At 38.9% G+C, this 12,226-nt stretch overlaps 1 protein-coding gene across 1 annotated transcript in view; it reads left to right on the forward strand.

Annotated features, from left to right (window-relative positions):
• RNF216 (ring finger protein 216) overlaps positions 1-12,226 on the forward strand; it is a 157,602-nt gene that overhangs the window by 40,361 nt on the left and 105,015 nt on the right. The window contains exons 6-7 of the mRNA XM_069486600.1: positions 7,861-7,963; positions 9,111-9,275. Of these exons, the coding sequence (XP_069342701.1) occupies positions 7,861-7,963; positions 9,111-9,275 (268 nt within the window). The remainder of the gene's footprint in view (positions 1-7,860; positions 7,964-9,110; positions 9,276-12,226) is intronic.

The following is a 12,226-nucleotide window of genomic DNA, read 5'->3' on the forward strand; positions in this document are numbered from 1 at the left end:
AATACATGAAGCATTTCTTTAGTTTTTATTATAAAAGTGATAAATACTTTTTTTTAAAAAAATGAAAGTTTCCTGAAGAATACACAATGGAAAAATAAGTCTCATTCTTCTTATGCTCTTTCACTGCCTTCTAGTCTACAAAGGTGAAATAGTTGTAAATTTGTAAAGAATGGTAGAATGTTGAAGTTAATCAAATTATCAGACTTGATACAGATATTTTTTAATTAAAAGAAGTAGTACATTAAACCACTGTCCTCAAAGGTCATGTCTTACACTGTAGTTCTCAGCCAAGGGTACATGTGGGTCTGTTCCATGCCAAGAGTAAGAGGGAAGGACCCCCTTTTCCAGGTACTCAGCCCAGTGTAAGTACTTTTTTTCTAATTTGTACAAAGACACTGTTGTTGCCACTGGTGGCCTTGTCAAATCCCACCTTTGTCCAGAGGCAAGCACTCTTTCCAGGTTTTAAACCAAAATCGAATCCAAGATTCTTAATGTATTTGTTTATCACTTTAGCTTCATCTCACTCACTCATTTAAAATGTCATTGATTCCCACCCCTAGCATTTTCAAATATAAAAGGGTGAAAGACTGTATAATGAACACCCATATCTACCACTTAGATTATTGTCTGACATTCTGCTGTAAAGAAGATTTTTCCTTTATTTGTCCTCCTACTCTTCTTTTTTTTCTTTTAAATAACTTCAGTCTTAAGGATTTTTGTTTAAGTGGTATTTTAGATCAGTTACAATCATTTCTTTTTGTCTGTCTGTCTGTCTTTTTATTTTCTTTTTTAAGACAGCTTCCCTCTGTCACCCGGGTGCTGTGGCATCAGCCTACCTTACAGCAACTTCAAACTGCTGGGCTCAAGTGATCCTCCTTCCTCAGCCTCGCGAGTAACTGGACTACAGGCGCAAGCCAGGAGGCCTGGCTAATTTTTTTTCTTTCTTTCTTTCTTTCTTTCTTTTCTTTTTTTTTTTTTTTAAGGAAAGACGGGGTCTCGCACTTGTTCAGGTGGACTCAAACTCCTGAGCTCAAGTGATCCTTCCACCTCGGCCTCCCAGAGTGATAGGATTACAGACATGAGCCACCTTGCCCAGCCGCCATTTTTTTAATCAAAAATTTATATGCATAATTTCTAATTCAAATTTAACATTGAGGTTTTTTTCTCAGTTTTTACAATTACATGTTTTTTCTTTCACTAAAAACTTGATTTCTAATAATAAGTTTATTTTCTTTCTCCTACAATATACGTATAAAAAAATTTTAAATGTAACACTAGCATTACTTTTAATAATAAGTCTATCCAGGCATCCTTGGAATAAAAAGAAAAAAATAATTCTAAGTGAAGTAAACAGTTTTGTATAGATATTTTTGCACTTAATATATATCTCAAATAGGCAAAACAGTTTTAGACCGTACCAGACCATAGATTGGTGATGTTGGTCAGTTCTGGAAATTTCATAGCTATTATCACCCCAAGCAATCCCTTTGCCCATTCTCCTTCTCCTCTCTTCTATAATCCCCCTCTCCTCCCCTGTCCTCCATGTCTCAACCGCACCTCCTTGTCTCTGAGATGCATTCCTGATGATGTCTTCAGAGATGTCTTCTAGCTCACCAGTTCTCTTTTCAGTACGGTGTGATCTGCTTTTAACCCATCCACCGTGGTCTTTATTTTAGTTACTGTATGTTAGTTTTTAATTCTCTTGGTCATTTTTTTAGTGTTTTACTCTTTGTATTTTTAATCCTTTTATTTATTTAGAGACAATAAACATAGTTTCTTTGTGTGGTCTTCCTGGTGTTTGAAGTTCTTGGGAATCTTATTTTGTTGTTTCTGCTGGCTCCCATGGTGCCATGTTTTCTTACATATTTTGTAAATTTGTTTTTTATTTTGTTTTTCTTTTCTTTTTGGAGACAAGAGTGTTGCTCTGTCACCCAAGCTGGAAGTGCAATAGCATGATCATAGCTCACTGCATCCTCAATCTCTTACGCTCAAGTGATCCTCCTGCTTCTCAGCCTCCTAAGTAGCTGGGACTACGTGTGTGCACTACCACGCCCAGCTAATTTTTTAAAATTTTTGTGGAGACAGAGTCTCATTATGTTGCCCAGGCTGATCTCGAGTTCCTTGGCCTCAAACAGTCCTCCCGCTTTGTCCTCCCACAGTGTTAGGATTACAGGCATGAGCCACTGCACTTGGCCATATTTTATAAATTTGACACTACGCTCACGTCTTGAGGTCTTGGTAGAATTGGTTTCTTCAGAGAGGATTTGCTTTTGCTTTTGTCAGGTGCCATGGGGCAGTGTCCATCTAAGATTACTTTAGATTCCTGTCTTGAAGTTTTTGGATAACTTAAAACATATTCAGCATTTTTTGTTTTTCAATAGGGGATTCTACCTGGGTACTTAATCTTCCATACTACTGGAAAAGGAAGCAATTTTGTTACTTTACTTGCCAGTTATTCTCTCTTCTGAAACCTGTCTTCATACTCCTTATTGTGTATGCTTTTAAACCTGGTTCTTGTAGACTATGATACACATACAGAAAAATATAAAATAAAGATTCACAGCCCAATAACTTATTATAAAGCAAAAAATATAACCACAACCCAGAAATCTTCAAGAAGTTAGAACATTGCTGTCATCTTTGAATAAGGGTCTTATAGTCTATAGTCTTTTGTGTTTGGCTTCTTTCACTCAGCATTATATTGTTCATGAGGTTCAGTCATGTTGTGTATAACCGCAGTTCATGTATTTTCATTACTAGGTAGTATTCCATTTATATCAAAATGCTATGATTAAATTTTTCCCTGTATCTTTTTTTTTTTTTTTTTTTTAAGGGACGGGGCCTTGCTTTTGCCTAGGCTGGAGTGCAGTGGCTGTTCACAGGTGTGACCATAGCGCACTACAGCCCCAAATTCCTGGGCTCAAGTGATCCTCCCATCTCAGCCTCCTGAGTAGCTGAGACTACAGGCCCACACCACTGTGCCTGGCTGCCCTTCACTTTCAGTAGGCATATGAGTTCTCCTTTATGGCGATCTCAGATAATGGAGCTATGGACATTGACATGAAAGACTGTTGAGCCTCCACTCTGTCCCAGGTCCTGGCTTCAACCAACTTATTGGCTACTGCTTGCTATCTTCTAGCAGAGTTGTTTGTTGTTGGGGGTTTTTTGTTGTTTGTTTGTTTTAGTCTTGTTTCTCATCTTTTTTTGGGAGAATTGGCCTCCCATTACTAGAAGTGAAAGTGCTATCTTAAGCTTTTATGATATTTTCTTTTTGGGAGTCTAATGGCATGATAATAAGTATATTCTTAAAAATTACTAAACTTTATTTTTTATTTTATTTCTTTCTCTTTTTTTGAGACAGAGTCTCACTCTGTTGCCCGGGCTAGAGTGCTGTGGCGTCAGCCTAGCTCACAGTAACCTCAAACTCCTAGACTCAAGCAATCCTTCTGCCTCAGCCTCCCCAGCAGCTGGGACTACAGGCATGCACCACCATGCCTGGCTAATTTCTTTTATATATATATATATTTTTTTTTTTAATTGTCCAGCTAATTTCTTTCTATTTTTTTTTTAGTAGAGACAGGGTCTCGCTCTTGGTCAACCTGGTCTGGAACTCCTGAGCTCAAACAATCTGCCCGCCTCGGCCTCCCAGAGAGCTAGGATTACAGGTGTGAGCCACCACACCAGGCCTATTTTATTTATTTCTTTTGAGACAGAGTCTCTGTTGCGCAGGCTAGAATGCGGTGGCATCATCATAGCTCACTGCAACCTCAAACTTCTGGGCTCAAGCGATCATCCTGCCTCGGCCTCCCCAGTAGCTAGGACTACAAATGTGCACCTCACCCACCTAGTTTTTTTATCTTTTAGAGAGGGTCTTGCTATTACCTAGGCTAATCTCAGACTCCTGCCCTCAAGTGATCCTCCTGCCTTGGCCTCCCAAAGTGCTAGGTTACAGGCATGAGCGATTGCATCTGGCCTAAACTTTATTTTTTAAAATAGTTTTAGATTCATAGCAAAATTAAACAGAGATAACTACATTTTTACAATGAAATGTTATCTCCTAGACTTCCACTCAGTCAAAAAGCAACTTATTTTTATGTACCCCTTTAGTTCTTCTGGAATGAAACCATAATTTTTTTCAGAGGATAAATACAACTTTGGGTACCTTGTTTGTGAAATAACGTTAAGTAAAAAATATTTTCTATTTTTTTCTTCATGGTGTTAATAATGATTGATTACCTTTAATAACCATTCTATTGAGTTTTCTTCTTTGTTGAATATTTTATTAGTTCATAGTTTTCATGAAGTTCTGATGAACATTACTCTGCATATAACACCACTTCTTTTATTATTCACTACATGATGAAATTCTAAAAGTTAAAATTTGGGGTTAAGGTTTATGAGCAAATTCATGGTCCTTGAAATAGCTTTTCAGTAGATTTGTACCATTTAATGTACCTTTTAGAGATTTATGTGAATTGCTTTAACAGTCCGTGAACAATATTGAGTAATGATGTTATTTTTTGTTGTTAACTAGGCATAAAGTAGTCTAATATTTGAAGTTGCATTTCTTTGGTAGTTGGCTGTGATTTTCATATACTTGTTTAATAATTGTATTTCTGTCCCATGTGAATTGTTTACTACTCTCAAAATTCTTTTTTTTGTTGTTGTTAATATTTTCCTGGTTATGAAATGTAATACTTGTTTGTTCATTACAGGAAATATAAATGATAGAGAAAAGTATAAACTTTGCACATTTGGAGAATAGCAATTTCAATATCAAATATGTTTCAGTATTTTTTTTTAACAATTTATAGTAAATATTAAAGTAACTCCATAGAAGTTTAGTGTACTATAGTAGTTCCTTCTCCTTCTACAAATGAACATAACTGGTTTTTAATATCTTCAATATTAGTTGTCTGTAAAATATAATCAAATTAACAGATTCTGTTACAATTCTGTTCTTTTACTTCCTGAGTCTCATTTCTGTCCTTATTTTTAGGGACCTACTGACCCTCTGCTTTTTGTGTCACTCAGAAGCAAACATTGATCCTTAAACACAAAAAATTCTTATGAAATCCAAAAGACCAGGGAGTATATAGTAATTGTGTTGAGTCTTTTGAAACCAGAGTCCGGTTTTCCTACTTCTTTCCTTTCTGTTAGTCCCTGGGCTCCTGGGATAGTGTTAATTTCACAGCTAAGCTAAAATGTTGTCAGTGTAGACCCGAAATGAGGCCTAAAGCCAAGTTGAGCATGCTGGAATTTTGTTGTAGCTGACTCTCAGGCTCTTTATGTACATCTTTAGATGGAACCATCTGGCCACTTTAAGCAGGAAGAGCCTATTCACTAGACAACCTCATATGGCAAGCAGTCTACTCTTTGACTGGTTAACTAAGACTTTTCAGACACAAGTGGTGCAACTTCAGTTGGATGAATGAAGGCAGCAACAACTATCTAAGGACCAAAAGTAGAATATAAGCCTGGCTCGCTTAGCAGGAGTGCTTTCTCTAGGTCATCAGCATGTCAGGTCAGATCGAGCATGAGATAATATAAAGAGGTGGGCAGATTTGAGTCTGACAAGCTTCTTTGCCCCAGGGTGCAAGTATTAGTGGAGGGGCTACAGCTTGTTTCTGAAGAAAGGAAACCTTATCTATCCCTCATTGTCTGTGCCACTGAATGTCACTTAACCTCCAGGAACATTCTGTTGGTAAGAGTGGAGAAGGGATTAAACTGGAAATGAGGGCCGGCGCGGTGGCTCACGCCTGTAATCTTAGCACTCTGGGAGGCTGAGGCAGGAGGATCGCTCAAGGTCAGGAGTTCGAGACCAACCTGAGCAAGAGCGAGACCCTGTCTCTACTAAAAAAAATAGAAAGAAATTAGCTGGACAGCTTAAAATATATAGAGAAAATTAGCCGGGCATGGTGGTACACGCCTATAGTCCCAGCTACTTGGGAGACTGAGGCAGGAGGATTGCCCGAGCCCAGGAATTTGAGGTTGCTGTGAGCTAGGCTGAAGCCATGGTACTCTAGCCCGGGCAGCAGAGTGAGACTCTGTCTCAAAAATAAAGTAAAATAAATAAACTGGAAATGAATTTTGACAGTTCAGAGTGAGAGCTTCTGATTTGTGCTTTGTGGAACTCCACATCTTGCAGCATTTTGGTATATAAAGTTCTTAATATTGTTACATAAAAGGAATTGGGAAGAGAAGAACCTCTAAAATATGTTTGTTTTCTCAAAAAATTGTACCTGCTATTTTACTTCTATATCATATAAAGGTGTACTTATGTATCATGTACTTGAGAAAATATATAAAAATAGACAATTTTAAAGGATAAATACAGGTACTATTCCATTTCTGGTCTGTGGCTATGCACGGTATGCATGTGCAAGGAGTTGTTTGGAAGTCCAGGCTTTTCCCCCCAGATAGAGGATCTTTATTGGTGGTGAATTCTCAGGTCAGCCTTCAAAGATCTACACAACCTACAGTGCACACTGATAAATTCTAGAACAAAGACTCACCATCAATGACAATGATTTTAAAGGAAAATGTGCTCAGAATTCTTTTCTCTCCCTTTGCTACACTATAGTATAGGAAGAGGATTTTGCTTTCTTTTTTCCTTTTTGGACCTCTGGCCCTGCGTTCCCTGGAATGGGCAGGCTGCAGTGATAAGGAAGAGGGGAACTTGGAGATGAGAAGCATAGGAGGCTCCTGGAAGTGAAAGTGAAGAAAAAGGTATTGAGATGTCAGGATGAGGGAGAGGGCTTTGTGAAAGGGCCATGCCTGAGGACCCAGGGGCAAAATAATCATACCCTTCCATTTTCCAGTCCCCAAACACTAGCACCTGGGTGAGAAAAGGAGCCAGAGCTGGGTACCACCTCTGTCTTCTTCCTGCTAGACCTGTCTCACTATTATTATAGGCCACACTGTTGACATTGGGCAGGAGAGAACTGGGAAGAAGGAAGAGGAGTGAGAATTATGGGTGGGGCATCCAGGGACAGGTGGGGTCATCCTAAGAATCTACAGGAGCAAGGGAAAGAAGAGGGGAAGCCCTCATTGCCCTCTGAGCAAAGAAGCTTTCTTGCTACTGCATGTGCCTAGGGCTGTGCCCTGGCCATGCTGTCCTCAATACTGTGCAGTCATCCCAAGGTTGTCATCTGATTTGATTATGTTAAAGGGTGAAGAGCCTGGATTAACATTTGTTAAGTCTGGGTGGTGATGCCTCCTCTCTATATCCTTACTTCTGAAGTATTGTAATAATAATAGACAAGGCGAATGGGTTTGATAGAGTGAGTCTGTTCATGTAAAAACATGGTCAGTTCATCAGTCTTACAGTTAGCTAAATAAACTGAGCATAACTCAGATGGCTCATAGAGATTTATATTACCATAGAGATTTGTGTTACTGTAGGATTAGGAAAAGTATTATATTTCATTTATTTATTAAGTCTCTTAGCAAATTATTTTTACTTGTGAATATACACACTTTCCCACTTCTTATTTGTTTATGGTTTTCTTAACAAACAGTAGCTACTTTTCTTACAAATTCTCCAGTTCCATACAATTTAACCTATAATAATTTCAGTGAATTTATTACATCGATACCCAATTAATAGAGAAACTTCAGAGGAGTTTGCATTCATCAGTTTGTTCATTGGTTTTTAAACTTTTTATCTTTCACAAAGATAGAAATTCAGTGTAATTGGTTTTTATTTGTTTAGTTTTTTTGGCTGCAAACATCTTGATTCCTTGATAGGCCAGTAGTAATATACGACTAGCGACTTTATTTTTCAGACATTACATTTGAAACAGTAGGCAGATGTGGGATTTGGAAGCAGTGTGAACGTGACATCATTTGTTTTTGCAGACTTTGTAATTTTCTTCTGGAAAATCCAGATTATCCAAAGAGAGAAGATAGAATCATTACAAACCCCAGTAGCAGCCTGCTGGCCGGCCAGGACGAGACCGAGGCAAGTGTCGTGCTCTTGTTCTGCAGTCTCCACCTGGGAATTCTCTGCTTTTTGGGTCATTTTTATGGGAAAAAAGTGCTTTGTTGGGACACTTTTTGGGGAGAAGCGCAAAGGTTTCTATTTGCAAATCAGGACACAATTTTAAAGACTAGCAGGGGAAAATTAGATTTCAGAATATGTCTATACTTTAGTGGGATCTCCCAGACTGAGCTACTTTGAATTCTATATTTAACTCTTATCATCGTAAACCTTATCTTCCCTTTCCCACAAAGAATTAAACAAATCCTCCATATCTTTAATCCTACAAAGCAAGTTCCTAAAGTGAAATAAGAATTGGCCGAGATTCTAACATTTTACTATGAAAATTGTTAAACATACAGAAAAGTTGAAATATTTTACATTGATCACCTGTGTACCCACCACTGATACTACTAAAAAGTTAGCATTTTACTGTATCCACTGTATCCTACATCTGTCCTTTGTCCATCAGTACATCTTTCTTACATTTTATTTTATTATAAGGCATTTCCAAGTAAATTGCAAAAACATCAATATGCTTCCCTATAAATACTTCAGCATGCAAATCGTCCTTGAATTTTAATATGTTTATAGTTTTTCTTTTAATGTGATATTTGTGTACAGTGCATATACCTGTCTAGCCAAATCTTATGTCAAGATGTAAATGGTTTGGTTTTTATGAACTTTAATCATTGTCTTCATTTGTGATCCAAATTCACATTAGTATGTTATTTGGTGAAGGGATGTATAGTTCAGAACTTCATTGAAGTCTTGATCTTCCTACTCCTACAGGTTCTTTTGACTATCTCTTTTGCATATTCTGTAGCAGGAAAAAAATAGTTTTTTCTAAATGTTTTGCAGAAAGGAGATGACTAAGAGATTGTTTTAAATCCCCAGCTATGCTTCTTTACCAGTTCTAGCTAGTAAAGCTAGTCTGTGGGTTCCAGACAGGTTGTTTAACTTCCCTGAGCCACTATTTCTTCATTCCGTTACAGGGCTGGTAACCTCTCTATAAAGACTTAGGAGAACAGACAAGATTATTCTTTCCTATAATGTGTGAGTTGTAAAATGGTTTCCCCATGGGAAATGCACTGTGTGGCCTCTGATTCGCACTTCTCTCTCATTTCAGTTGCCGCAGGTGGACTTTTTTGATTATACCAAGCTGGTTCCCCTGGACCAGCGCTGCTTCATCCAGGCTGCTGACCTCCTCATGGCTGACTTCAAGATGCTCAGCAGTCAGGACATCAAGTGGGCCCTGCACGAGCTCAAGGGACACTATGCAATCACTCGAAAGGTGCTCCCCTTGGTCTTCCTGTCGGGGTCACACCTCTTGACTACTCCTTCCCCTGATAACAGAAGGAAGAGTTCAGCTTGAAGAGATTGGGATGGTTTATGAGGGCAAAGAGCTAAGGAATTTGTCAGGGTAAAGAGAAATAGACGAAGGTATTTGCTGACCAGGAAGAACTGAATGAAAAAAAATAATAGATGAGAAGCAAGGAAGTTCTGGTTGAGCATAAAGCATGGAGGGTAATACATTTTACCATGCAATGCAGATGACTGGAGTAGGGAAGGTGTGTTCCAATCCTGCTCCTTCCAGATTTACTTTCTCACTTGGGTCAGGTCACATAGCCATCCCCAGGTGACCCAGTTTTCAATGCCAAGAGGTAAGGTCTTTAAAGAGCCCAGGGGCACAGTAGTGCCAGTGAATGGTGGTTTGCGTCAGAAGAGAGTAGGTAGCTACTGACACCTCCCAGTGTTTTTGCCTCAGGGCCCTAAATAAGACACCTCTTAAGGGCCTCTGTTCAGAGGGTTAGATGGGTATTGGTTCCTGGTGAGTAGCACAGACACACTTCCTTCTGTGGAGTATACCGCACAGTGTCCATTTAGTAGTGGCCGTCAGCCAGATGGAAGAGCAGGCACCAGCAGAATCCTTGGCTTACTCCTCTTGGTCTCCCTTGTTGCCATTAAATGGTGTTCTCTACTGAAGTTTTTGTGATTCCCAGCAAATCAATTTTTTTTTCCAAAGGATAAACTAATGTAGAGTTACTTTAATGGTTAAAATACTCACTGGGTCTTACCTGAAGGAAGGTGAACCCAGCTGAATGTGGCTCATACTGAGGTTCCGCCTCTAGTAGATTGCCAACAAGATGAAGGCAACTATCAGCAAACTCCTAATTGTAGGTTAATTTTAGGAAAAATTATTCTCAAGGGAATAGAGTTAGTGCTTTTTACTTCTGAATTTCATTCAGCATGCTGTATAACAAGAATGCCTGTACTGTCATTGAAAAGTGAATGGTATTTCCCAAAAAAATAATGACACAAATCAGAAAGGGCTATTTCTATTTCATCCTTGGGCTCTGCTTGGCATCTTTACTGCTTTAGCGGTTCCTAGGCAGCCCCAAGAAAAATTCAGACAGCAACTGGTCTGGGATGGGTTGGTCCTTGTTAGTAACGTTCCTGCCCAGGAATGGGAACCCCTGGGACCCATGGAAGGAGCTGTGCCAGCAGGCTCCTTGGCTCATCATCCCACAGCCCACTCCTTTGGGTGAGAGGTCGTAGGGTTTTGTGGCTACGTTGCAACTCTTCTGGAGACCTGACAGTCCTTGGGCAGCTTAAGATGGGGATTTAACCGTTTGCTCTCCTGAGCTTCCTCCTGTTGCTTTAATCACATGATTCTTTGTGACACTGTGTCTGCTTTAAGAGCTACTCCATTCTCCTTGTGTATACCTTCCTTTCCTCGGTTTTTTGGTCCTTTATATTTTTTATGGTATCTGCTTGTTTAGTGGGTAGTTTAGAAATTTATATGGGTTTTGAAATGGAGTGGATTTAGCTGTTTGAATTACAGAGGAGTGTTTAACAGGAAATAATGTTTGGCAGCAGCTAAAACACAATGTGCCCAGTTAAAATTTAGAACTTCTCCCTCCTTGCTGTCTGCAAATGGTATGTGAGGGCTCTGCCCTTTAGAAAGTGACTGTCATGTGGACAGGGGAGTAAAAAACACACTCAGAACTTTTTTTAGTTATACCAATAGCACAGATTCTCTAGGCTGCCACCAAACATGATTATTTAGGGGAAGTCATGTTCACTATGGAGACTGGTGCATTTCCCTGGACTTTTTTTTTTCCCACTTTTTATCATAAACATCCTGCACATAAGAGTAAAGATTGTGTTATAACAAGCCCCTGATCACCCATTGTTCAGCTTCATTATCAACTCATGCTCAATTTTGTTTCCTCTCTACCCCTACCCATTTTCCTCCTTCCCAGACAGTTCTGAAGCAAATTGCATGCATTTCATTTTTTTATCCACAGATATTTCAGTGTTTATCTTTAAAAGATAAGCTTTTTAAAAACATAATCAAAACACCATTATCATACCTTCAAAATGAACATCATCAGATAATCGAATCAGTGTTGAGATTTCTCTGCATGAGTCAAAAATCCTTTCAACAGCTTGTTTGGTCATATCAAGTTCCAAGTAAAATTTGTTTATTGCAGTTGGTTGATTGTTACTTAAATCTCTTATGATCTGTAGAGATTTGTAATCTCTCTCCTTCTGTGCAGTTCATTTTTTCTTGTGATTTATTTTCTGGAAAATGAATTGGTTATCCTATAGGTTTAGACAGTTTAGATTCCACTGACTGCACCCCCATAGTGTCATTAACTGGCCCCCCTGTCCCCTGTATTTCCTGTAAATTGGTGGTTAGATGTGGAATCTTGATCAAACTCAGATTTGTTTTTTTGGTTTTGGGGGGGTTGGGGTTTGTCTTAAATTTTAATTCCAGTTCTGCCACTTGTTAGTCTGTGACTTTGAGTATCTTAATGCTGAGCTTCAGTTTTCTTTTAGTGTATAATGGCTGTCTTACATATCTATTACAATAATTAGATAACAACACGTATATAAAGCCCGTAATACATGCCTAGTACATATCAGGTTTCAGTAAACAAGTTCCTGTCCCTTCACACTTTTTTCTGTGTGCTACAGAACAATTTTCAAGCTTTTGTACTGTCATCGCAGTCCTTAGTGTAATAGTATAAGAGCCTTCTGGTGACTCACTCTCCTTAGGTTTGCAGTGTTGAATTCAAGCTGGAGAGGGCTGTGACCCAAACAGGCCTACTCTGGTCTGTTCTACTCTGCAGTGTGGAGGCCCCGTGTGCAGGGAGACTCTGTCATGTGTGCGTGCACATGTGCAGTTGTAGGTATTTTAGCTCAGCTCTTTTTATGGGAGTATCCTGTGGATAGGCT

This window comes from Eulemur rufifrons, chromosome 14 (assembly GCF_041146395.1).
Source record: "Eulemur rufifrons isolate Redbay chromosome 14, OSU_ERuf_1, whole genome shotgun sequence".
Classification (NCBI taxonomy): Eukaryota; Metazoa; Chordata; class Mammalia; order Primates; family Lemuridae; genus Eulemur; species Eulemur rufifrons.